General features: G+C 43.1%; 1 protein-coding gene and 1 long non-coding RNA gene across 5 annotated transcripts in view; one reads left to right on the top strand and one right to left on the bottom strand.

The window, feature by feature from the left end:
- LOC147022955 (uncharacterized) overlaps positions 1-27,015 on the top strand; it is an 84,573-nt gene that overhangs the window by 24,668 nt on the left and 32,890 nt on the right. For 3 of the 4 annotated variants that reach the window (XR_015059965.1, XR_015059966.1, XM_085887951.1), the window contains exon 4: positions 3,366-3,439. The exons of the other annotated variant lie outside the window; for it this stretch is intronic. Coding sequence is in view for 1 of the 3 variants with exons in the window: in XM_085887951.1 (XP_085744077.1) it covers positions 3,366-3,439 (74 nt within the window). In the remaining 2 variants the exon portion in view is untranslated. The remainder of the gene's footprint in view (positions 1-3,365; positions 3,440-27,015) is intronic. 4 annotated transcript variants of the gene reach the window in all.
- On the bottom strand, positions 14,245-16,599 carry LOC147022956 (uncharacterized). Its single transcript, XR_015059963.1, has 2 exons — positions 15,957-16,599; positions 14,245-15,567 (listed from the first exon to the last, which is right to left on the bottom strand). It is a non-coding gene; the product is annotated as an uncharacterized LOC147022956 (long non-coding RNA).

Genomic DNA, 27,015 nt, shown 5'->3' with positions numbered 1-27,015 from the left:
TCCAAGCAGGCATCGCACCCAGACGGCCACTTCTGAAAACCACAACAACATCATCCTCCACAATAAGAATGCGTTTTCACGGAGGCCAGAAGAAGCATAACCGACACGATGGAAAAATCCTCTGCTGCAAGATACGGTGTCAAAGAGAATAGTAGAACCATGCGTTAAATCCCAACACCAAATAGGATGCAGGCGGCGCATTCTTTTTAACCCATTTCTGCATCTAATAATTGTATCCAATCCTTTATTTCAATCCATGACACAGATCAGGGCCAGCACCACGCACACCACTGCCTGTGAAGATCACCACTGTGAAAGACCCATGTGCAGCCCCGTGATAATTTATCATCGTACAGTATGGGGCACGAATAGCGCACCTCTTCATTCGGGTCTGCGCGCTGATTGCAATGGCATCTTACCATCACATTATACGGGATGCGCATGGCGCACATTTTTGTTTGGGTCTGCATGCTGTTTTACAATGGCGTCTTACTGTCGATTCGTGCTCGTGACCACGGCCACCAATGTCTCCCGCTGATGGCCGACATCCTCCCACACCTCCACCTTGACGCAGCTGCCACCAAGTAGAGGCATGCTGTACAGCCTGGATCACCCAGGCCGCATGGCGTATTGACGAAGTAAGCACATTGATTGGCGCCAACCGCAGCGTGCCGGGGTGCCCGAGCGGGCATGCGAGACCGGCGCGGGCCTCAGCCAATCACCGGAGCATGGCCTGGGAGTTCAGTGTGGGGCGATTCATATCGCAGGATTCAGAGCGATATGATTCCACAGCTCGGCGAGGTATTGCTGGATGCACCAGTGAGGCTGCCTCCTGCTATGACAGGTGGGTTGTGTGGTGGCCAGGGCCCAATGGGAGCGCCTGATTCGGGTGATGACGCATCGCTTTGGGGCGGCGCCCCGCCCTGCCCTACAGGGCCTATAAATGACGGATGACAAAGCCATCCAGAGAGAGTCGTGGTCATCCTTATCTTCCTTGCCTGGCTTTAGATCGGTCTCTGCGTGCGTCTGCTTCACGCCATCTTCCTCTTCACACACTTGTCGCTGGCTCCACCCACCCGCCTGACTCCGCCTGCTGCTGCTCCTCACCTCACTCACTCTCGACTCTGCCTCCTCCACCCACTCGCCGCTGGCTCTACCTAAAGTCCCTCCCTCACACCTGACGGTTGCCCCCATTCTCTGGATCAGCGCAGATGCTTTGCCTCACCATAGCCGAGCAGGAGACAACGCGCCAACTATCAAGAAAGGATCGTTCAGCGGAGCATCCCCCCAAAATGTACTGGGTGGTGTGGTTAGTCAATCGTGCAAGGTATTACAAGACTGTAAGCCTCATCTCCTCTCCTTTTTGCTCATTGTCTCTTCTTCATCAGGTTGTGTGTGTGTGTGTGTGTGTGTGTGTGTGTGTGTGTGTGTGTGTGTGTGTGTGTGTGTGTGTGTGTGTATGTCATGGCGCCTGTCCTCGCTTAAGGTAAGATTTCAGAAGATTTATATCGGGATAGCTCTGCTCTGTCTCCACTTTTGCAAGTTGCTTATTTTATTGTCGCACCACACATTTCTTGCTATCCCTGCTCACACACAACAATAAACTACATTCGCTGTGCCACATATTTTTCCTCATCTGCCTGTTAATAAATAATTGTGTAGAAATGTTCCCAGCTCATTTTTGTTTTTTCTTTCATTGATCCAGCCTGGTCCGTATCCTCGCCTCGCTGGGACTTTATTCTCAACAATCCGTTCTTTTAGCCGGTACGTCCTTGGCAGTGTCGCTCGGCTGCATCTGTCCCGGTAAGGTGGCTCAGTTCGGACAAGGCGTGCCGAGGGCATGTCCCCCGGTAATTAGGTGACGTGATTATAATTAGGTAACCAATTTAGACGAGGACCCTAAATCATATGGTTGAGTTATTGACGTTCACGGTCGTTTTGCGACCCGCCGAGTCACGGAGTTATCCATGTACGACGGCCAAAGATTCAGGGGAGTGTGGTGGGAACCCGAGATAGCTTCCCCGCCTAGTGATCTTCTCACCCAACGCCCGGCTGCAACAATATACATTTCTATATCTATATATATATATATGTATGTATATATATATATATATATATATATATATATATATATATATATATATATATATATATATACACATATATGTGTGTGTGTGTGTGTGTGTGTGTAAATGTAAAAACCACCAGGCCAGCCGTGTTAATCACATCCTGCATTCATCCCTTCCAGCGTTTATCATTTCTCAAATTGGTCTGAATGGATAAACGTCAGAGGCCATTAACATAATACTAGCATAACCCGCGCTCTGCGCGACATGTTGGGGTGGGTGTGTTTGAGAAAGGAACTGATGCAGAGTATCAGTAGTAATTTTACTTTAATGCAGTAAGTGGAATACGATTTCACTGTTTCAGAACCATTTTATTTACTTTTTTTGTACCATGCACCTCATATGGTCTTTGAGATAATGTAAGCCGAATATCACGTTACTCGAGCGCAGAAAAAAGTCGAAGATAGCGCGACACGAAACCACAAACTCGGAAATAATATATAAGATGGTGCAGATAGAATAGAATAACATGAGAGGGGATTAACTCAGGAATAATTTAGCAGCTAAATTAGCACCTGCGATCACTCCATTGATTGGGGTGGGGAGGGAATATGGGATTAACTCTGGACCGATGATGTCTGCGGTCCGATTGTGGACCGCGGTCCGCTGCTTGAGCGATAACCTATTTGCTTGGTACTTGGCTTGCAGGACATTGCATCACAAAATGCACCCTCCCACAGGTGAATGTTAACCTGGGTACCCATTCTGCTCTTATTATCCCCCGCCAACCAACAAAGTTGGCGGGGGATATAGAAATGGGTTCCGTCCGTCCGTCCATCACATTTCCTTTCCGGAGCTTAACTACAAATCCCCTCAAGATATATTTACGAAATTTGGTACACATATCAAGCAAGTCGTGAACTGGTGCCTTTTGATATTTAGAGATTTCCCCCAAAAAAATTTCTGTCACTTTCCATGGAAACAAGTTTGGTATTAAGAAATAATTGAGGTTAACCTTTGTTTCCAGAGCATAGTTGCAAAACTATTAACTATTTCTTTATGAAATTTGGTACACACATCAAGAATAAATTGAACTGGTGCCTTTTGCTACTTGTCCTCATCTATTATGGCAGGGGATATCGACGACTTTGTCTTCAACGGATGCTAGTTAGCTTTGCAACGTTAAAGATCTTGTGGTGTCTTTCAATGTAATCACTGACATCCTGAACAAATTTCAAATTTCTGCTTAAACTGTGCTTTACAAGTGGTCCGGTCTTCTTTGCTATCCCTTGACACCAGGTTACACTGCCTGCTACCCCAGTGTTGTTGGCTGTGCTCCAGTTCCTGCACTATAACCAACTTCACCCAGCCAGGTATAGTGTATTCACATGTCATTCGTGAACCTGAGATTCGTCGAATCTATGGCTCATTCATTCCGTCGTCATGTTCCGCACACATACCCCATTATTATTTTCTTTATTTTTTTCCTGGATGTTGTTGGTGCTCCTTAGAGGTGGCGTTTACTGCCCATCCCAAGTTTTCTGAAAAGATGGCGATGGGCCTTCTCTTTAAACCGATGCAGTCCTTGTGAGGATGGTTTGCTCATGAGTTAAACTTCGTAGAGCATTTCAGGATTTTGATCCAACTGTGACGAAGGAGCAACGATATACATCCATGTCAGGGTCATTTTTCATCCTGATCCAAACTCTAAACCCATCCTTTTTTGGGTAATAACATAATAAAAATATCACATCACGTACTTACACAAGGTCTATACCAGCATGAATATTGTTATAATTTCCGATGACAGGCCGACACCTGTGTTACCAATTCAGTAGGGTTGTTTTATTTCACCAACACTGTTCAATCTGACCATTAAATCAACTAGCAGAGTACCTGCCCTATGGGCGATCTTGTTCCAAGTGTGCAACATGTTCTTCTGACACATCCCTTTATTTGGGTGTTGTATAGGCAACATACCACTGCTCAATTTCTCCCGAAAATAACAAGTTCGAATTGCGAACATACCCCGTGGGAGTTCATTCGTACAACTCTCAGGTGAGCGATAGCGATAGCGATAGCACGGACGACAGATAGTTTTAAAATTTTGTAAGATTTTCATTGCATCAGAAAAAGAAACCGGAACACCCCACAAGAGTGAGGCTAGTTTCATCTCATCATTTGCGACTTAATTTTTGCGTTGGGCATCACCCAGCGCATTTATTTATTATTATTATTTTTAATAACGATTTTAAGAAAATGGGCCAAAATGGGCCGTTCCTGTGCCCGAAGGGCCGCAAACGCACTTTGGGCTCAGTTCGTGACTTTCGGTTCCGGTTTTGGAGCGGCGAGAGGTCTCCTTCAGGGCTCCCTGCTGACGTTCTCAAAGTTAAGTTTCCGGTCGTTATTTGTCCCGTTTTAACTGTTTAATTTTCTCACCTACATGTTACTGTGCGTTCCTAATTCGGTTTTGTTTCAAAAATCGTGCTATTTTGTGAGTATTTTTGTCGACGTTCTTACCTGGTGTTTGAGGCCTAGGCCTTAGCCTAGGCTTGAGGCCGACCGGTTCCACTCGGTGTTCGATCGTTTTTTAAATTTTTTTTATTTTTATTTTTTTCTCCCCATTACCTTCAATTTTCATCCTCCCCACTTTCCAAACATCCCCCATTCTCCCAACTAATCTCTTATCTCAAAAAAATAAATAAATAAATAAAAATACCCAACAACACGCTCACGTTCTCCCGATTCTGCTTCTTCTTCTTCCTCTTAACTTCCTCGTCTTCTTCCTCGATTTTTTTCTACACTTCCATTACCTAATCTGTTGAACTCTCTCAAACATTAATATTAACAACAAAAACGATCTTATAATGCTTCATCTTCCTCTCTCACACATGTGGAACTCTTTACTGTTTCACAATGCACTACTCTTCTGCTATTTTAACAGACTGCTCTCATTTCTACCTCTCCTTCATTCCTTGTCTAAAAAATCCAACTATTACAGCGTTTCTTCTCTCCATTCTCTGAATTCGCCTTTATTGCATCCATCAAGAATTGTGTTAAATCGCATCTCTGACCTAAAACTTTTAAAAACCACAGTTTGCCATGGATGTTCGCTTTCCTTCAACCATTCTTTTTTTCCAACTTCAGTGCCAACTCACCCCCCTCACCGCTCACTCTCACTCTCAAAGCAACCATCCCACTCTTCTCCCTCCAAGCCTCCCTCTCACCTCTCTCAAAAATTCCCCCCTCACCTTTCTCCCACCTTTCATCCCCTCACTCATCCTTCCTAAAGTTGCCCCCCCCCTCATCCACCAAGCTGCCTCCCTCCACTGCCCTCTCACCTCCATCTCTTCACTCCACCTCCTCAAATCCTCAACTGCCTTCTTCCTTGTCTCTTGTCCCCCCTCTCCCCCAGCACCACAGAGCCTTTTCTCCTCCTCATTCGGCCCCCTCCCCTAGCTATTCTGCAATACCCCACACTCTTTCAACAACCCTCCTTACCTCCCCCCCTCATCCCTTGTCCTACCCTCCCCCTCCACCTCCTGCACCCAAAGCCTCCTCCCCTACCTCTTCATTAAAAGTGTGGACCTCAAATATCCGGGGCCTTCGCTCAAACCTTTCAGATCTTTCCATACAGGTTGCCACTGACAAACCAGACATTATCTGCCTAACAGAAACTTTCCTCTCCCAAAACGTGTCTGACTCCCAAGTATCTCTCCCTGGCTACTCCCTCTTACGGTATGACAGACCTGAGCCTCGTCCTGGTGGAGGTGTTGCTCTCTTCATCAAAGACTCTATTCCTCACTCTCCATGCACTGCTCTCACTCCCCCACACCCCCAGGAATACCTCTGGCTTCGGCTTCCCCTCCACTCCCACCTCATGTTTATATGTGTACTGTACCGTCCACCGAACAGTGATGACTCCATCTACACCTCACTATCCGAAAACATGGACCATCTTCTATCTTCTCATCCAAACTCTCTCTTCCTCTTATGTGGTGACTTCAATTGTCATCACGCCAGTTGGCGAGGTGGGGGTACCTCTCTCACCTGTCATGGCACCTCAGCAAAAGCTTTCTGCGACTCATTAGAACTGACTCAATCGGTCAACTTCCCGACCCAGATCTCAACCAATGGTACTCCATCTCTTCTGGATCTGATTTTGACAAATTTCCCTGACAATATCTGCTGCTCTTCCTTCGCTCTAATCGGTTCTTCTGACCACGTCCTTGTCAAAGTGGCCATCTCTCTGGCTGTTATCAGAGAACCACCTCACCGCCGTCGAGTCTGGCATTTCACTCAAGCCGACTGGCAGGGTCTCCGAGCAGCCATCAAACTTACAGACTGGTCTCCTATCACTACTTTCTCAAACATCAACTCATCCTGGGAATTCTTTCAAAGAAACTTGCTCTCCCTCATGCACAGATTTATCCCCTCTCGTGTTCAGTTGTCTTACCCTTCCTCCCGCCCTTGGTTTACTGAAGCTTGTGGCGAGGCAGTTGTCCTGAAACAACTTGCCTTTGCCTCATGGAAAGCAAACCCAACTGAGGGCAATCTCAGTTCTTTCTCCAAAGCTCGGAACAAGTGTGTATCTACCCTCAGGAGAGCCAGAAAACAACATCTTTCTCATCTCAAGTCTGAACTCTCAAACCTCTCTCCCTCCTCAAAATCCTGGTGGCGTTTAATCAAATCTGTTTCTGGTGTATGTTCCCCCTCCATCCCCTCCCTTACCTCAAATGGCCGCACTGCTGATTCCACACGTGATAAAGCTGAATGTCTAAACTCGGTGTTTGCAGCTAAATCTTGTGTCCTAAACCCATCACTATCTCTACCCACTTTACCCAGTCACACCCAACTGTCCCTGGACTCTGTATTCTTTTCTCCTGACAAGGTGGAGAGCTTGCTTTCAAACCTCGAGTCAGATTCTGCAACCGGTCCAGACGGCATCAGCCCACGTGTCCTCAAAGCCTGCTCTTCTGCTCTTGCTCACCCACTCTCTGTTCTATTCACCCTCTCATTTGCCCAAGGTCATCTGCCATCTGCTTGGAAATCTGCGAACATCACTGCCCTGCATAAAAAGGTGCAAAAACAGATCCCTATAACTACAGACCAATCAGCCTTCTCCCAATCATCAGCAAGGTTATGGAATCCATCATCGCTTCAGACATGAAATCCTTCCTCTTCTCCAATGGCTTGATTTCCAATCATTAATTTGGTTTCAGACCAGGTCACTCTACCCTGGATATGCTGCTTCTGCTCACCCATCAATGGATAGAGGTCCTCAATGCCAGACAGGAAATCCGAGCCGTATCCCTGGACATATCACGTGCTTTTGACACAGTCTGGCACCCTGCACTACTCACCAAACTCTCTTCCCATGGTATTCAAGGCCATCTCCACTCATGGCTCGCAGACTTCCTCTCCTGTCGCAGTCAACGTGTGGCCCTAAATGGAGTTCTTTCATCCCCTCTTCCTGTGCAGGCTGGAGTTCCTCAAGGTAGCGTTCTGGGCCCTGTTCTTTTTCTGGTTTTCATCAATGATCTCTCCGACTCTCTGGAAAATCCTCTATTTCTCTTTGCCGACGACTCCACCCTCTGCCGTACCATCTGTCATCCCTCAGACCGGCAAGCAGCAGCTTCTTCGCTCACTGCAGATCTGGATAAAATCACAAACTGGTCTAACACGTGGAACATGTCTTTCAATCCAGACAAATCTCACACTCTCACTATGTCTCTTCGAAAGGACCGTTTAGAAACCCCCCGCCCATCCACTTTCTCAACAATCCTCTGGAAGAAGTCCTTTCTTTCAAGCGTCTGGGTCTCACTATGTGCCATGACCTTTCCTCGGAAAGTCACATTTCCAACCTCGCCTCAAAAGCCAGTCGCCGATTGGGAATCCTCCGTCATGCGAAGTCCTTCCTCGGCCCTCTTGAACTCCTGACCACTTACAAAGCTTTTGTCCGTAGCCTGATGGAGTACTGCTCTCCCCTCTGGGCTGGTGCTCCTGCCTCCCACCTTTCTCGGCTTCACGCTGTCGAAACCAGGGCATTTAAGATCATCGGCATCTCCCGCAATGAAGCTGAGTCTTTGGGCCTCTCACTCAATCACCGCAGGTTGGTCGGTGGTCTTTCTGTCTTCTACCGACTCCTCTCCAGCCTTGCCCCCCCTGCTCTCTCTGCGATTTGTCCCCACCACATTTCCACAGGGCGCTCAAGGTCCGCCAACAACCCCCTTCTGGTAAAACTACCAAAATCACGAATCACTGCTCATCTTCACTCTTTCATTCCTCTTTTTTCCCGCCTTTGGAATAAACTTCCTCACTCTATTCTTTCCCATTCTTCCCTCCAGGCTTTCAAAACAGCTGTTCACCACCACCTCTTATCTTCCCCCATCCAAATCCTCGATCTTTTCTACCCCCGATAATCCACCCAAGCCCTCTTCCTTCATTTCTCCTGCTTTCCTTCCTGAAAGTCCCTGTAATGTCCATCTTCTCTTCGCCATGTTCCCCGTCCCATCCCCATCCCTCTCCCTTCCACAGTTCACCTAATGTGTCTGTTCCCCACTGTTTTGTCCCTTCCACTCCCGCCCCTCTTGTCTCATGCCCCCTTGCTGCGAGTTGTGTGTTAGCTCTCATACGAGCCTCGACCAAGGTATACAAAAAAAAAAAAGTTAATGCTTGCACATATGTGTTTAGTATATGCCTGTCAATTTTTTATCGAAATCTGTTCACGAATCATGGAGAAATAGACGTTCAAATGAACCGTACACAAGAAAAGAGAGAACGCGAGCTGCGCTTCGACCCCGTGGGGTAAAAATAACTCGGGTTACGTACATGAAGCAAAAAAATGCCCACTGCTTATGTGCCTAAATAATACATTGTGCTTCTATAGCTCGGATGATTCCAATTGCAGTCGGCTATAGACTGACATGCGAGGCCTGAAGCCGGAGGTCGATATGTACTGTCACCTCCGTAAGGTCTATGATGCCTATCGGCTCCAACATTTCGATATTTGATGATCCTTTTAACATTCGCTTCTGTTGCTTTACACTGAATGGAAAACTTATTGGGAGTGCATGACATTTGGGATTAATGCACTTCCCAAGATGTCTTCCGCTTTCCAAAATGGTGGACATATGATTTTAACTGTGCGTGTCTACACGCAAGAGATCCAGCCAAATCTGTCCGCCCCTGTATGTGCTCTCATCATGAGTACAGTACATGTTTGATGTGTTCGTGCCCATTTCTTTGTTGAGGTTTGCAGAAATTACCACACTAAGTGAGTCACGTGACAATCATCTGAATTGTAAAATGCTAGTTGTTCAATTATAACTAGATTGAAAAAGTGATGTGTGTTACTTGTTCGAGAAGTTATAAGTTGGAGAAGTTCAATAATGTTTTGCTTTATCTGTTTGGCATGATGGAAATTTGAAGGTTAATTTAATTGAAGGGAGGCATTTAATTGGTGGTATATATTTCATGGCATTTAATTGTGTGCATTTAATAATTTAATTGAAGGGAGGCATTTAATTAGTGGTATTTATTTCATGGCATTTAATTGTGTGCATTTAATAATTTAATTGAAGGGAGGCATTTAATTAGTGATATTTATTTCATGGCATTTAATTGTGTGCATTTAATAATTCAATTGAACGGTGGCATTTAATTAGTGATATTTCTTTAATGGCATTTAATTGTGTGCATTTAATAATTTAATTGAAGGGTGGCATTTAAGTGAAGGAGTTTGAAGGGTGGCATTTAATTCTGTTCACTTGCCAGAATGTCGGGTATATTCCGTGCATGTCTTTGTTTCGATAAGTGTGCAGAACTACTCAGGGATGCTCAAAAACTATGATCTTTATGAGGACCAGATTTACCCAAGGGGAAACCAGGCAGGGCATGTGCCCTGGGGCATCCACCACCCAAGGGCTCATCCAGGATTAAGCCAAACCAGGTCAGCCCAAGCCATCCACAGAAACGTTATTCAGGATTCACAATCGTTATACCATCCTTTTAAGTTTCCCCTCCAGTATAAAACAAGGATTATCAAACCCATATTGAAAGGTTGCAGCCGATCGCAGTCATGGGCTTTGAGAAGGCCAAGGCATGTATGGGCCTCAGGCCTCGTACAACTTCTCTTCCCGAAGCGATTGTGTCGTCGTCGTCGTCGTCGTCGTCGTATTAATTTTTTCGGATGCGATCCTGTTTGATGTGTAGTTGATGTTGTGAAGGTGATGTTGAGGTGACTAATGGAAGAAAGAAGCCGTCTCCAGTTTATCGGCTTTAATTCACTCGATTGAAGCAACAACTATAAATAATACTAGAAGGGTACTCGGTGGAGCGCATACCACCGCCCCACAATGCCTGATCCATGAGAACATATCGGGCCCAATACATTTTTGAAATATCATTCTTTCCAGGACTATATCGTTTTTGGCCCTATCTCTCAATGGTGAAGAATCACTTCAAAAATTATATTATTCTCCTATCCAGATCCGGTTTCGCATCTTCACCAAAGTTGAATCAACTCTTCCTTGTCACACACCCAACCTGTCCACCAGGTTTCCTCCAAATTCGTCCACAATTTTTTGAGATATCCTGCACACAAACAGACAGAGGGGGGTGAAAACATAACCTCCTTCGTCTTCGGTGGCGGATTATAAGGGTTTCGAGTACCTTCAGTGAAAATGTTTGAAAACCATGGTTTCACTTCATCGTTCATGGCAGAAAGGGCATTATGGAGTATTATGGGGTATTTTGTGCAGATCGGTGACAAAAATTTAAATTTAATTAATTTTAAATTCAGGCTGTAACACAACAGAATGTGACAAAAGTCAAGGGGTGTGAATACTTTCTGAAGGCACTGTAAAAGGGCCAGTAAGTTGGTGTTTCAACCGTATTGAGTGCACATGATGATCACAGTTACGAGAAAGCCAAACCGCTTGGCTGTTCTTGTGGCTTCACCGTGAATTGTTGATTGACTTTTATACAACTGGCATTGGATGAATGAGCTGTTCGAGTGAGCCTTGTTTACAATTTATCTTTAAAAGAGAGTGACAGCATGTTCATATATTCTGCATGAGTCAGGATAACCATATTCAGCTGGTCAACCGCATCGTACAGGTGTGATGTAAAGCCTCGGAGCTCATGATAAGCCATTCATTGTGGCAGATGGCCACACTGTTGAGGTATATGGGCAACCAGTGTCCATTTTAGCATATGCTGATGAACTTATTGTCCTGAGTAGGACAAAGGAGGCTCTTCAGGCCCTCCTTGAATGGTTTGACATGGCTTCCATGAATGCTAATATGTTGTGTTTAGAGCTCAAGCCTGCTACACACACCTCCCTGTTATTGCACTGCCAACAGGGAGTCAGGGTTGGTGAGAAGGGTTTTAGAGTCAGCCAATGCTGTAATTTTTTTTTCTTGCTGGACTCGTGAAGACCTGGTATTAATAAGGCTCAACAAGTAACTTAGGCCATTTGGAGAGGAGAAAGTTGAAACTTAGAGAGGACGCCATTTGGCCCATCATGCCCATGCGTTATCCACATCCTATTAGCCTGAATATTCTCGGCCTCACTTGCATTATATGTCCCAACTGCATTCTTAGTATTTATCCCCTATTCTTAGCATACATATATCCTTTTACAATCAACTTACCGATCCCATTTTAATCTCCAAGTCGGGAATTTAGGTAGGGTGCAATTGCTTACTCTCTTTGCAAGAGATACTGTGTGGTCTATTAATGTCCACAACCGAGATAGGAGAGGCAGTTTTACATGTCATCCCCAAAGAAGAGCATGCATATCCCCTTGTCGTTACTGCACCAGGATAGTAAATTTCTTAGTGCAGTATTCGACTCTCTTGGGAATATATGTAGGACAAGCATTCGCAAACATGCAACACATACATAACGTTCAGCTTTGGTGCAGAAAAATGGCTTATGGAATTTTTAAGATATCAATAGGACTTGAATGACAACAATTCCTTTTTGACAGCATGTTTGAGGTGTGGTTGTCAAAGAAGAAAAAAAGATACTTCAGATACGTCTCTTATGACAACTGTCTGGAATGGCGGTGGATGCAAAACTAGATTATAATCATCCATCACTCAAACCCACACATTTAGACAAACTAGACAAACGACAGTCTCCTTATCCCAACTATGCAGCCCCTGGGCCACAAAGACCTTCCTGTGACGTCAACAGTAAACTAAGGCGTGCCCTTGGGTGTCACGTAAGCCTTTTTTCTTGCTTATCAGGGCTTTGACTTCCTTTCTTGCGTTGCTTACCAATGGAGTTTAAAATTTGACTTCATAATACAGAGAATATATGGGAATGTGGACTCGAAAGGACTATCATTTACAATTGGAATGGGCACATCAAGCATTTGACCAATTTAGGACAAACTCTACAGTCTCTCCCCTCCCACTACACGAGTTGCTTCTCTCTTCTCCCTTCCCACTTTGTTTGGTTTTTTTTTTTTTTCCAAACTCCCAGTTTGGATCTGGCTGTTTTCTTTTTACTGTTTATTCTTTAATTCTGTTCTCGTTTTTCCTTATTCCTTGTCTTTGTAACATTAGGAAAATGGATTTAGTGCTTGTTTTCTGATAATCTTTGTGTCACCCTTAAATCAAGGACAAGACAACTGATCCGGGTTTGTTAGCTTTCGTGACACACATAACTCACTACAAGATTGGTGTTGAGCTTTCCTCTCTGTTTAAAGTAATATAATGATTGCACTGCTTCCTTGGAGGACCTATGGCACAACTAAGATTGGGGACACTCTTCTCGGAGAGGTTCTCGGGTTAAAGGGTCGAAACATCGATGATGAGATGTCCCGAGCTGATGAGCAGAAGAGTTAATGAACCTCTCATTCAGTCGACTACAAAGGCCAATTAATTGTTTTCATTGTAATTATTTTGCGTCGGAGTGGCGATCTGGTCGGGATTGTAATTTTTTTTTTGTAGAAATGGAAGTCTAGCTTGATAATGGGAATGGGTGGTTGGTATTTGGATTGTATGCCTTGATAGTATGAGTCAGAGTCCATCCCAAAGTGTACTCCAGGTCTAATTAAAATAAAGACCAACCAGTAGAGAGACGGGTGGCAGAGGTGGTGGTGGTCACGTGATTTTGTTGTCCTTCGCAGTTCGGTGATCTGCAGTCGTGATTTCATTCCTTTTTCACGTGCCATTTTTTCTGAATGAGGCGTTGTTGATGCCTGAGTGGCTTTTTGGGGGGTTGTAATTGAAGATAGTCAAGCGGAGACACCGAATATGTTGTCAGAGCATTTACTTGAAAATGTAGTGCAGTAACAGGCGATAATATGTGAGTATGTACATTTTCCTCTTATGTGGTAGATTGGAAAGAATTTTCGACTGTGGCGGAGTGGTTTTATTCACAAATGCCATTAGCACCGGATATCATAATATGGAACGGATATGCATAGGTACGTTTGGAACATAATAATGCATATTTATCGATCTATCTATATCTATAATCTTCTATACTGTAATGGAGCTAAGTGCTTATCTCCTCCTAGACTAAGCATCAATGGTCCACAAAACTCAGCTATATTGTACTTAGTATATATGACTCATGAATCACTATACTTTTTAACTAGATACATTTTGGAACATTGAAGCTCCGTAGGTAGTATTGATGCATGACTAACAAAAAAACTTGCGCTTTTCCTGAGTGAGTTCAGATAGGAGCGTTATGTGTGGACAAGTTCATAAATGCGGCTGTGATTGATATGTTGAGTGAGGTGGGAGAAAGTTAGCAGAGGTATTGTTGCAGGGTCGGGTATCAGTGGCGAGCACGACCGCAAGAGGGAGCAGTAGAGTCGGCTCCACCGAACACCCGGAATTTAGGTCGTGACCCTCAGATAAGTCCGGAAGGCACGGGTCCCTTACAGGACCACGAATTGCCAATAATTCGACCGCGTGGGGCAGGGTTAATTGCCAAACTTCAATATACCTAATTACCCACGTGGCAAAGCTACCGAGGAATTCACACCCTCGACAGACCTCGAGCGGGACAAGTCATTACCGTGCTCGAACCGTGTGTAACCCGAGCGGATGGTTACCAAGGCTCATCGGTCCAAATGTACAATTTACTGTCTCACTATTTCTTAACACGCACCGTGCTAAGCTAATAAAAGAAATGACAGGGAACGAGCTGGGACATTCAACAATCGGGAAATTTATTACAATAATAATCGGGGCGGGAAGCACGTAAGGGTAGAGTTATCCGAATATCAGGCAGGCAATATACAGTGAGCAAAAGCACTTAACAATGCTACTTAAGAGACGGGCCCACACACAGACACACACACACCCCCAAAAGAAATGGATCCCGTCGGGTCTTTATTGAAGGCTTCCAGCTCGAGGAAAGGTGAGCTGGAGAGCAGAGCCTGTGCTTGGACATGTCCGCCTCGTGCGGTCTTCGACGATCTGGCTCAGTGGCGGGACTCAAACCCGCAGCTTTCACATGGCGTCAAGGACGAAGGCACCAGGAGTGGAGCGGCAGATGCCAGCACGATCCGGATGGCAAAAACAGGTGAGGAGGCGGCGAGGCAGTCGAAGCAAGTGATTCTCCTCAGGCTCCGACACACAACCAGGCTCCGACACCAACACGAACATGAACACGATCATACCTCCAAAGGGAGCCTGGTCTTTTTATCCACTCCCTGAGCGGGGTGGAGCCTCAGTGTTGGACGCTCTGTGCGCGCTTGGTTGGACAGGGATCAGGTGTGTTTACACGCTGTTTGCTCCTGATTGGACAGGGATCAGGTGTGTTGACATGCTGTGAAAATTCCATCTGAACAGCAAGGGGAGCCTGGTAAAGCGCTGGTTCAGTGGAGGAGTTGTGAATGGGAATTGCAGGGTGGTTGGTTTGTCGGATCTAAGGATTTAAAGACCTGACTATAAAACAACTTCGCAGCACACGTACACTTAATTACCCATTAAACAAGGGACGGGACCCTAACTAGAAACACATACTTACCGATATAACTAATCTATAAGGACTCTCGCTGTTGTGTGCAATGGGTTCCAGATTTGTAACAGTATTAGGTATTACAAAATTTCCTTGTACACAATATTGCGGGTGTTTACAGTCTTGCGTAGTAATGCGGAGATTGTTGCTTGATGTGGCTCGACTCGTGACAACATATAATTGGTCGTGAGAGAACATATCGGTTGGTAGGAATATCTGCACCCTGTGGAATGACTGACCTTGAGCCTTATTCGCCATAATGCCAAATGCCAGTTTAATGGGGAATTGTCATCGATGCATTTCAAGTAGGTACAAGTTATCACTTGACATGAGTGGAATCCTTGGGATGAATAGCTTTTTCCCTGCGTGTATTCCGCCCACTATCTCTGCTTCGATGACGAGAGGGTGGAGTTCTTGGCAATGGGTGAGCGTCGTGATCAGCCGCAACAGATCTCTTCTACAGTGAAGCTGGAACAATTTAGACAAAACATTGTGTTTATTGGCTTCACTGAATAGGAAACACGCACAAACAAAAGAGGGTTAAACACTATCTTTGGAATGGCATCAGTTAACGCGTAGCATTCACTTAACACGTAGCATTAATTCCACCAGCAAGTTTCAACGCGTCGTACAAAGATTGTCACGAACAGGCAAAGGCACAGGAGGTTCTTGACTGCTCTGTTTAATAACAACGGTAACTGCAGACACAAATAAACAAATAAATCTTTATGTGCTTGCAAAGTCACAAAGCTAATTGAACATAAACAGATCAAAGGTTGAACAGTACAAATCGTAATCGAATGAAATGGTTAAATTATGTGTTTTCTAACCGTCGTTATAATAAGAAAATCATCCGCCGTTCAAACATAATCAAACTGAGAGACAAGAATTACTCACTTTACTGTGATTCCGTGGTGGGTGAAAACAAGAAATAGTTGTTGTATGTATTAGTATTACTCAGGAAAGATCGAAAGAGCGCAGACGTTTGGCAGTCTCAGGAGCTTCTCCAAAATGTCTTGTTTCTTGCTCGCCTGAGTCAAACTAACTCCGACTGCAACTCCGACTCCGAAACTCTGAAATTCCGCCACCTCGGTGGCTTTGTACATCTTGTGTTGTAGTTGTTCCATCGTCACAGCTCTGTCCATATGTACGCTTCAAAGCACGAAGGCAATCTGCAAGAAACAACCTGACTCACAAAGTAATGTTTAGATACATGTCAGTAAAATCATTATAATGATCATTACAATCTTACCTTAAGAAAAAGGCGTGCAGAGACTGGAGACTGCACCGACGGAAAGTGTGGAAACCACCTGCCGTCACCGGTCTGTTTTGTGGGAGGCATGTGATAGCACTGGACCAATCATGTTTGGTGATTTACCGGCGGCACGTGATAGCACTGGACCAATCATGTTGGGTGATGTACCGGCGGCACGTGATAGCACTGGACCAATCATGTTTGGTGATGTACTGTCGGCATGTGATAACACTCGACAAATCATGTTGGGTGATGTACCGGCGGCACGTGATAGCACTGGACCAATCATGTTTGGTGATGTACTGTCAGCACGTGATAACACTGGACAAATCATGTTGGGTGATGTACCTAATTTTTTCTCATTCGCTCGTAATAGCAAGCTAAAAAGTAGAGTGATCCCGTGTCATGCATACGAAGTACTATATAACTGAGTTTTGTGGACCGTTGATGCTTCGTCAAGGAGGAGATAACAAACACTCCATTATAATATAGACAAGTCTGAAGACGACGATGGTTCACGAGCGGTATTTGACGATGTAGATTGTTTCAGAAGTCAAGGATGAGACAATGTGATAATTTTTGACCAAGTTATAAAAATGATCAACATGATGTGGTATGAGTGACGGGTTATTAGCTGCAAAATGTCGAAAACCCGGTTTCGTTCAAAAACTTAAAAAAATTTGACCTTTGCATAACCTTTAAAGGTCCCAAAACAATGTTGTGGACATTAAAATAAACCAATGTCACCCGCAGGGTGACCCATATCTTGCCAAAAGGTGACCACGTGTGACTTCTTCAAGGTCACACTGAGGTGAACAGAGCTGCTATCCACCAGGAGCGACTCCTTGAGGAATATCTGCCTACGAGAGATTCCGATGAGAATCGGTCCACAGAGTAACCATGAAAAATATGCGTTTGCCTCATAACGTCACCAAATGACGTCCTAATGTCTCAAGCTTGACATATCTAGAAAGCACTCATCGAGGTGTTCAATTTGAGGTACTACACGATATGGTTCCTAAAACTTGAAAATTTGACCTAGGGGTCAAATATGTTTGACCTGAGGTGCTAACCATGAAGGTCAAGGCCAATCGCCACCAAAAATTAATCAGCTGAGCGCCAGACCATGAACTATATTCCCATGAAGTTTGAAGACGATCCGATCAAAATTACTCAAAAAATAAGGGTTTCGTCGACTCCCCTGATTTGCGACAGTGACCTTGACCTTTGACCTTGACTTTCAAAATTTTGTGCACTGAAAGGGACCTCTGGAGGCCTCTGATATGCGAAGTTACAAAAATTTCCAATGATAACTGTGCTCTGCAGAATTTTTTATACGTGATTACAGACAAACAAACAAACAAAAAAAATAAAATAAAAACAATGTCACTCACAGGGTGACCCGTATCTTGCCAAAAGGTGACCACGTGTGACTTCTTTGAGGTCACACTGAGGTGAACAGAGCTGCTATCCACCAGGAGCGACTATTGAGGAATATCTGCCTATGAGAGATTCCGATGAGAATCGTTCTACAGAGTAACCATGAAAAATATGCTTTTGCCTCATAACGTCACCAAATGACGTCATAATGTCTCAAGCTTGACATATCTGGAAAGCACTCATCGAGGTGTTCAATTTGAGGTTCTACACGATATGGTTCCTAAAACTTGAAAATTTGACCTTGGGGTCAAATATGTTTGACCTCAGGCGCTAACCATGAAGGTCAAGGCCAATCACCACCAAAAATTAATCAGCTGAGCGCCAGACCATGAACTATATTCCCATGAAGTTTGAAGATGATCCGATCAAAATTACTCAAAAAATAAGGGTTTCATCGACTCCCCTGATTTACGACAAAGTGACCTTGACCTTTGACCTTGACCTTCAAAATTTTGTGTACTCAAAGAGACCTCTATAGGCCTCTGATATGCGAAGTTACAAAAATTTCCAATGATAACTGTGCTCTGCAGAGTGATTTATATGTGATTACAGACCAAAAAAACAAAAAAACAAAAAAACAAAACATATGAAGGTCAAGGCCAATCGCCACCAAAAATTAATCAGCTGAGTGCCAGACCATGAACTATATTCCCATGAAGTTTGAAGATGATTCGATCAAAATTACTCAAAAAATAAGGGTTTCATCGACTCCCCTGATTTGCGACAAAGTGACCTTGACCTTTGACCTTGACCTTCAAAATTTTGTGTACTCAAAGGGACCTCTATAGGCCTCTGATATGCGAAGTTACAAAAATTTCCAATGATAACTGTGCTCTGCAGAATTTTTTATACGTGATTACAGACAAACAAAAAAAACCAAAAAAAAAACATACAAGCTGACTAACATATCTTGCAAAAACTTCGTTTTGGCAAGATAATAAGGAAACAGGATACGTGCTATAGCTTAATGGAGTTAGTTCGTCGAAGAAGGTCGAAAACCCGGTTCGATTCCCACAACTTTGAAAATTTGACCTATGTGAACTTTAAAGGTCACAGGTCAAGGATTATGACCTTTGGTGCAAAACTTCCTCTCGAACATTCCAGGAACAATATAATGTCATATCGGCTATATGGCATTTTGCACTCCTCAGATAATTATCCATACTTTGATGAAATCAGGGTAAAAACAAACTTGAAGAGGGTGCCACGGGCAAGGTGTTCGAGATAGAGAAAAATGGTTTCAAGACTTTAGGTGGGGAATGACCTCAAGATTATGCATAAAAAATATTGTCATCCTCGCTCTCAAAGTTTGGGCGGTCGTCTGATTTTTATGTCAAAATTCGAAATTTTCTAAGTTCATGACCTTGTGACCTTGACTTTGTGACCTTGATCTTGGGACTAAAATGAAAAATCGAGCTCTGTGGGGCTATGCAGGTGCCATTGGGCTAACCAAATACCGAAACCCCTGCCAGATTCGACAACCCCCTTGGAGAAGATGGATTTTTATGTCAAAATCGCAATTTTCTAAGCTCGTGACCTTGTGACCTTGACCTTGGGACGAAAATGAAAAATCGAGCTCCATGGGGCTATGCAGGTGTTATTGGGCTAACCAAATACTGAAACCCCTGTCAGATTCGACAAAACCCCTAGGAGAAGATGCAAATTGAAATCGGCTACCCCCTAACAACACGTTTTTTGGGCGTGGCTCCGCCTATAATGGGTGCACCACGCCCATTTTCAGGAAAACACAACTCGATCATGATATAAACCTCTCTCCAAAATTTCATCAGGATCGGATCAAAACCCACGGAGCTATGCTCGGGACAGATAGACAGACAGACAGACAGACAGACACACAACAATAACGAATATAGTGGTCACTCGTATTTTTCGTGAAAATATTTTTTCGTGAACCAATTACTGCACCATCGTCCCAAAAGGAAGCCAGACATAACAATGCGCACACACACAACAATGCGCACACACACACACACACACACACACACACACACACACACACACACACACACACACACACACACACACACACGTACTGGTAAGTACGTACTTACAAAAGCTATTTTTTTTAAAGTTATAACCTTGTAAGCAATTTACTGATTTCCCAACTGCCTGGATCATCAGCTGAGCACCGTTTTTCATCAAGGTTTCACTCCTTTCAACCCAGAATCTCTCCAAACGGTGGATCCACATCCCCGGTCGCAGGTCCACATCAGTAGATTACTCAACATCAATTGATTTACAACCCAAAGTTGTGTCCAGACAGTCAGTCAACACAGCAATGCAATATCCTTGTTCAGACATTAATTATTAGTTTTATTTAAATTTTTACGACATTTGAATAAATCGAATACAGATCACTTTATATGATAATATATTAAGCGATAAACACTTTACCTTGTAGACATGTCCATTACACAACAACTCCATCTAACCGTAGTTTGAGTATTTGAATAACAGTTTGAGTTTGTCATTTTCACCAATTTTAACATGCTGCACTGCGTATCTTTGCAACCACCAACAAATTATTTTAATGCTTATTTATAATGTATTTTATCAATAAAAAAATTATTTCTTTTAATTTACCTAAGCACCTCCTTTATTTAATACATCTGTAAACATACAGTATATATATATGAAGACCACAAGGGGAAAACCAGAGATGTCACTTTTATAAATTTCAGGGTTATTGCATCTGCCAATAGTTGGCAACATAAGGTTTCCTCTCACAATATTACTTTAACAAATAACCAGGGGTGTCACATAATTTATATGGTATAAAGTTTAGCCTTGCAATGAAAAAACAAGTGTTGTCAAAGCTGAACAAGTGGAAACCCAGAGTTGTCAGTACTTTACTCCTGGTTATCTCCCTTTCATTCATGTTAACTGTTCCACCATAATATTCAGCGTTGAGAAACTAAAAAATGAAAGGTTGTAAAACTTTCACAGCATAAACTCTGAGCACTACAATGGCCTATTTGGTTATATCATGGGCTCCGTAGTTGGTGCATATCGTGGTTTAAGCCTGGTCAAACCTTTATTGTGACTTTTATGGGACCCATGCCATGGTTTAATGGTTAGCACGTCTGAGTACCCATCGTCATTCGATGTACCCACCGTCCAATCAACCTGCTTAGGTATATGAGGGAGTCACATGAGGTGACTTCGGCTATCGCGGGGGTGGTTTATCCTTGGTTTCCTCCCGGTTTTCCATCATATTAAGTAGAACGGAGTAAGAAATGGAGAATCCGTCGTCATATAAGCAAAATACCCTTGAGTATGGGGTTAAACACCAATCAAACAAAAAAACAATGACCGTTTAATGTTGAAAAAAAAATCTGTGATCACCAAAGTCATGTAATGTATGCTAATAACCAACAAGTATGAATTTGCTACATCCTGGGATAAAATTGCATGGCAATTATTAAACATGGGAATAACCAGTGATGTCAGTTTGCAACATTGATTCGTTCTTTGCTCTTAAATTAAATAACACAGAAGCTTGGCAAATGCTACATGCTTAATTTGATCGGCCAATGATCACTCTTCCTTTTACTGGAAAAGAAATCTATATGACAGTTATTAAACAGTCCACCAAAGTCTTGAAACTTTGTTTTTTCAGTTTCTTCAAAATTGACTTATCCTGACATCTCTGGTTTTCCCTTTGTTGTGTCTATATATACATATATATATATATATATATATATATATATATATATATATATATATATATATATATATATATATATATATATATATATATATATATATATATGTATATATATATCTATCCATCCATCCATCAGGACCATACTCTGTGCAGAGCGTTGGTGCTGTCTAAGCAGTCTCCTTGGCTGTTGGGCACAATCCTGGTGGGTCACCACTCGGACAGAGGATACCAGCAAGATGGCACTCATTTTTCTGACCTCAGGATTACAGGCAGAATCAACCCCACCTGGTATTACTTCAACAGCGAGTGGGATTTGAACTCAGGATCCTAAGCCCACCACACGAACCATGAAGCCAACACCAGACATATCCTATATATGTTTAACCAATAATATTAATTCAAGCATTTGCCTCACTAAAATAATTAATTCATTATTATTATTATATCAAATGCAATGCAATAGGAACTTGTTCACATGAAAACGAACCAAACTTAAATAAAAGGTGATGATGGAGTCAAAAGACATTCTCACAAGACCTGATCAAACAATCACCAAACATCCTCTGTTTAACACGATGGATAAAACCTTCTCAGCATATTCCGCAAAATCATCCTTTACTAAACAAATTCTTCTAAATCTAAGTAGCTGAGATGAAAAAAACAATGTAACCCATTTTAATGGGTAATGTATAGCATGATATTTATATGATATAGCATGATATAGTTATGTATAGCATGATATATAGGTAATGTATATTGATCAATACAATGTAACATTGTGACCTGGAAAGGTGTACAAAACTACAGGGAAACTAAAATCATCAACTTTATGATACACACTTATACTAAAGCCATTCTGTCCAATTCTAACCAACACATCCAGATCTGCCGAAACAGTACAATCATTACCACTCCTCTCTGCAATCAGGTTATCTGGATAAATCTTGTGAAGCTGCCTATCAAAAAAATTTCAGTTAACCACACAAATATCATCTATACAACGACATGTATGAGATAATATTTTAGCGAATCCTAATTTTTTTCCTCCTTCATCAGTTTCTGCACAAATGTAAATTCATATTGTTTTGTCTCGAGCTTGGCTTTATGTGCCTGCAGAATAATGCACTTATTGTGTGCTCTTCATTGTCAAGGCCTCATATGAGTAAGAACCAAGACAGTCTCCTGCAGGATGGTATTTGAATAGATTCACTTTGGAATGTTTGACCTTCTTTGGGCAAAAACTACATGAATTTCAATATCCAAGCACAAGGCTGCATGTTTTATTCTCTCTTGTCTCCTGTTTCCCTTTCAGTCCATTTGCCTAGGTCTCAAGCATAAGTTACCTGAACTATAGCTCTGAGATAAATGTGAGGGGGAGAGTCAAGAACGTTTAAAAAAAAAAAAATTGACTTTTAAACTTGTGATCAATGCACTTTTTATCCTGTTAAATAAATCCATCTGAGGCTCAACCCCCACTGTGCCATACCCTCTCGGTCAACATGATTGCAGCTCGAATTGATTTGTATGTATGGTACCATCATTCACATACAATACAATGCTCTTTTGGAAACATGAGCTCGAGAAAATGAACGTCATCATTGTACAGTACCTCTTAGGTTGTCGTCGAAAAGAAGACCCTGTAGAGATCTCTAAAGCACATTGATTGTTTCCCGCCAAAATGATCAATTTGTTCCCGCCAAAATGATCAATTTGTTGGTAAGTGAAATCGTCCTTCACAACAACTGCAACATTGACTTGGCACTGTGTAATTATTCCGTGTATTTACAATACGAGTCGGCCCTGACAATATCGTGGGCACACAACAAAGGAAAAGGCCCACTGGGGTTGAAGGATCTTGCAACTTTGATAATGACAAGCTATATTCGAGATGACAAGTACAAAGAAGGACTTGGGATTTCATTCATGATAACACATTCGGTTCTGCCTCCAAAATTGATTAAGTCTCCATCTGGTAATGAAACGTACCAGTGTTTCCATTGTGTTACACACGGTCTGGAGGTTGCTGCTGTCTGCAGCGTAAGTTATTCAGGTGTTTGTGTAGTTTCTGGCATCATTAATCGATTGATATCAACTATAAGAGACCAGTTAAAGATGCAGGAGGTGTGAATTTAACCAGTCTACTACTACTATACTACTACCACCTGCAAATAATATGAGCAGGGTCCCTGGTACAACTCGGGAGTCCTTCTGTGAACTGTCAAGGAAAGGAGATACAGGGTGTCTCAGAAGTCTGGACCCATGAGAAACCCTGAAGGGCACTCGGTAGGGTGCACACCTTTGCAACACAATTGCTGATCCACAAGAACACATCAGGCCCAACACATTTTTAGCTCGCCTATTCGAAGAACAGAGAGCTACAGCGATACCTCCGGCGTGAGCATGAGCGTCAGCGTGAGCGTGAACATGTTAAAGTTTTTTATGCGTTATTTTTTCCTTTCTAATGTTTTTATCTACCACACTATTTTTTATACGCCCGATATATATATATATATATATATATATATATATATATATATATATATATATATATATATATATATATATATATATATATATATATATATATATATATATATATATATATATATATATATATCGGGGCGTATTATGTGATACCGGTCGTCCGTCCGTCTGTCTGTCCGTCCGTTCCTGTCCGCACTATAACTCCCAAAGTTTTCAACTTTCACGTTTCATATTTGGTACATAGGTACAGACTGTGGAGACGGTGTGTAGCGACATACGTTCGTCATCTAAAGTGGTTGCCATGGCAATCGGGATGCTGTTTTCCATCCGTTCCTGTCCGCACTCTAACTCCCAAAGTTTTCAACTTTCTCGTTTCCTATTTGATACATAGGTACAGACTGTGGAGACGGTGTGTCGTGACATACGTTCGTCATGTAAAGTGGTTGGCATGGCAACCAGGATGCTGTTTCCGTCCGTTCATGTCCACACTCTAACTCCCAAAGTTTTCAACTTTCACGTTTCATATTTGGTACATAGGTACAGACTGTGGAGACGGTGTGTAGCGACATACGTTCGTCATCTAAAGTGGTTGCCATGGCAATCGGGATGCTGTTTTCCATCCGTTCCTGTCCGCACTCTAACTCCCAAAGTTTTCAACTTTCTCGTTTCCTATTTGATACATAGGTACAGACTGTGGAGACGGTGTGTCGTGACATACGTTCGTCATGTAAAGTGGTTGGCATGGCAACCAGGATGCTGTTTCCGTCCGTTCATGTCCACACTCTAACTCCCAAAGTTTTCAACTTTCACGTTTCATATTTGGTACATAGGTACAGACTGTGGAGACGGTGTGTAGCGACATACGTTCGTCATCTAAAGTGGTTGCCATGGCAATCGGGATGCTGTTTTCCATCCGTTCCTGTCCGCACTCTAACTCCCAAAGTTTTCAACTTTCTCGTTTCCTATTTGATACATAGGTACAGACTGTGGAGACGGTGTGTCGTGACATACGTTCGTCATCTAAAGTGGTTGGCATGGCAACCAGGATGCTGTTTCCGTCCGTTCATGTCCACACTCTAACTCCCAAAGTTTTCAACTTTCACGTTTCATATTTGGTACATAGGTACAGACTGTGGAGACGGTGTGTAGCGACATACGTTCGTCATCTAAAGTGGTTGCCATGGCAATCGGGATGCTGTTTTCCATCCGTTCCTGTCCGCACTCTAACTCCCAAAGTTTTCAACTTTCTCGTTTCCTATTTGATACATAGGTACAGACTGTGGAGACGGTGTGTCGTGACATACGTTCGTCATGTAAAGTGGTTGGCATGGCAACCAGGATGCTGTTTCCGTCCGTTCATGTCCACACTCTAACTCCCAAAGTTTTCAACTTTCACGTTTCATATTTGGTACATAGGTACAGACTGTGGAGACGGTGTGTAGCGACATACGTTCGTCATCTAAAGTGGTTGCCATGGCAATCGGGATGCTGTTTTCCATCCGTTCCTGTCCGCACTCTAACTCCCAAAGTTTTCAACTTTCTCGTTTCCTATTTGATACATAGGTACAGACTGTGGAGACGGTGTGTCGTGACATACGTTCGTCATGTAAAGTGGTTGGCATGGCAACCAGGATGCTGTTTCCGTCCGTTCATGTCCACACTCTAACTCCCAAAGTTTTCAACTTTCTCGTTTCCTATTTGATACATAGGTACAGACTGTGGAGACGGTGTGTCGTGACATACGTTCGTCATGTAAAGTGGTTGGCATGGCAACCAGGATGCTGTTTCCGTCCGTTCATGTCCACACTCTAACTCCCAAAGTTTTCAACTTTCACGTTTCATATTTGGTACATAGGTACAGACTGTGGAGACGGTGTGTAGCGACATACGTTCGTCATCTAAAGTGGTTGCCATGGCAATCGGGATGCTGTTTTCCATCCGTTCCTGTCCGCACTCCAGCTCCCAAAGTTTTCAACTTTCACGTTTCATATTTGGTACATAGGTACAGACTGTGGAGACGGTGTCGTGACATACGTTCATCATCTAAAGTGGTTGCCATGGAAACCAGGATGCTGTTTCCATCCGTTCATGTCCGCACTCTAACTCCCAAAGTTTTCAACTTTCTCGTTTCCTATTTGATACATAGGTACAGACTGTGGAGACGGTGTGTCGTGACATACGTTCGTCATGTAAAGTGGTTGGCATGGCAACCAGGATGCTGTTTCCGTCCGTTCATGTCCACACTCTAACTCCCAAAGTTTTCAACTTTCACGTTTCATATTTGGTACATATGTACAGACTGTGGAGACGGTGTGTAGTGACATACGTTCGTCATCTAAAGTGGTTGCCATGGCAACCAGGATGCTGTTTTCCATCCGTTCCTGTCCGCACTCTAACTCCCAAAGTTTTCAACTTTCACGTTTCATATTTGGTACATAGGTACAGACTGTGGAGACGGTGTGTCATGACATATGTTCTTCATCTTAAGTGGTTGCCATGGCAACCAGGATGCTGTTTTCCATGTCGTAGCACAATTCTGATTATACCTTCTTGTTAGGGCGTCTATTGTGCTCACTTGAGCTCTTGTTACTGATTACAATATATAAATACATATATTGCTTTATAATTATACTTCACTGCAATGCTTTATAAAAAAATATTAATTATTAGACTGGTCTTTTAAAAACGATAAATGTATAAACAGGCGAGCATTGGGTGGCTTTGATACCAACTCTGGTTGAAATATCATGCTGTATATCGTTTTTGGCCCTATCTATTAATGGTGAAGAATCTCTTTTTTGTATAAAATGTCGAGGCTCGTATGAGAGTGAACACGCAGAACGTGAGATAAGAGGGGTGGAAGAAGGAAGGAACAAACAGTGTGGAACAGAGACATGAGGAAATCTGTGGAAGGGAGAGGGATCGGATGGGGAACACGGGGTATACAAGATGGGCACAACAGGGACTTTCAGGTCCTTACACGACAGGGACTTTTCGGAAGGAAAGCAGGGAATTTGAAGGAGGTGGTTTTGGGGTGGATTAGCGAGGGAAGAAAGGATCGTGGTTTAGGATGGGGGAAGATAAGAAGT

Source organism: Eptatretus burgeri, chromosome 7, assembly GCF_056783735.1.
Source record: "Eptatretus burgeri isolate ZD-2024b chromosome 7, Ebu_testis_v1, whole genome shotgun sequence".
NCBI lineage: Eukaryota > Metazoa > Chordata > Myxini > Myxiniformes > Myxinidae > Eptatretus > Eptatretus burgeri.
Note: the sequence above shows the minus strand (reverse complement) of the source record. Positions and strands in the feature narration are given on the sequence as shown.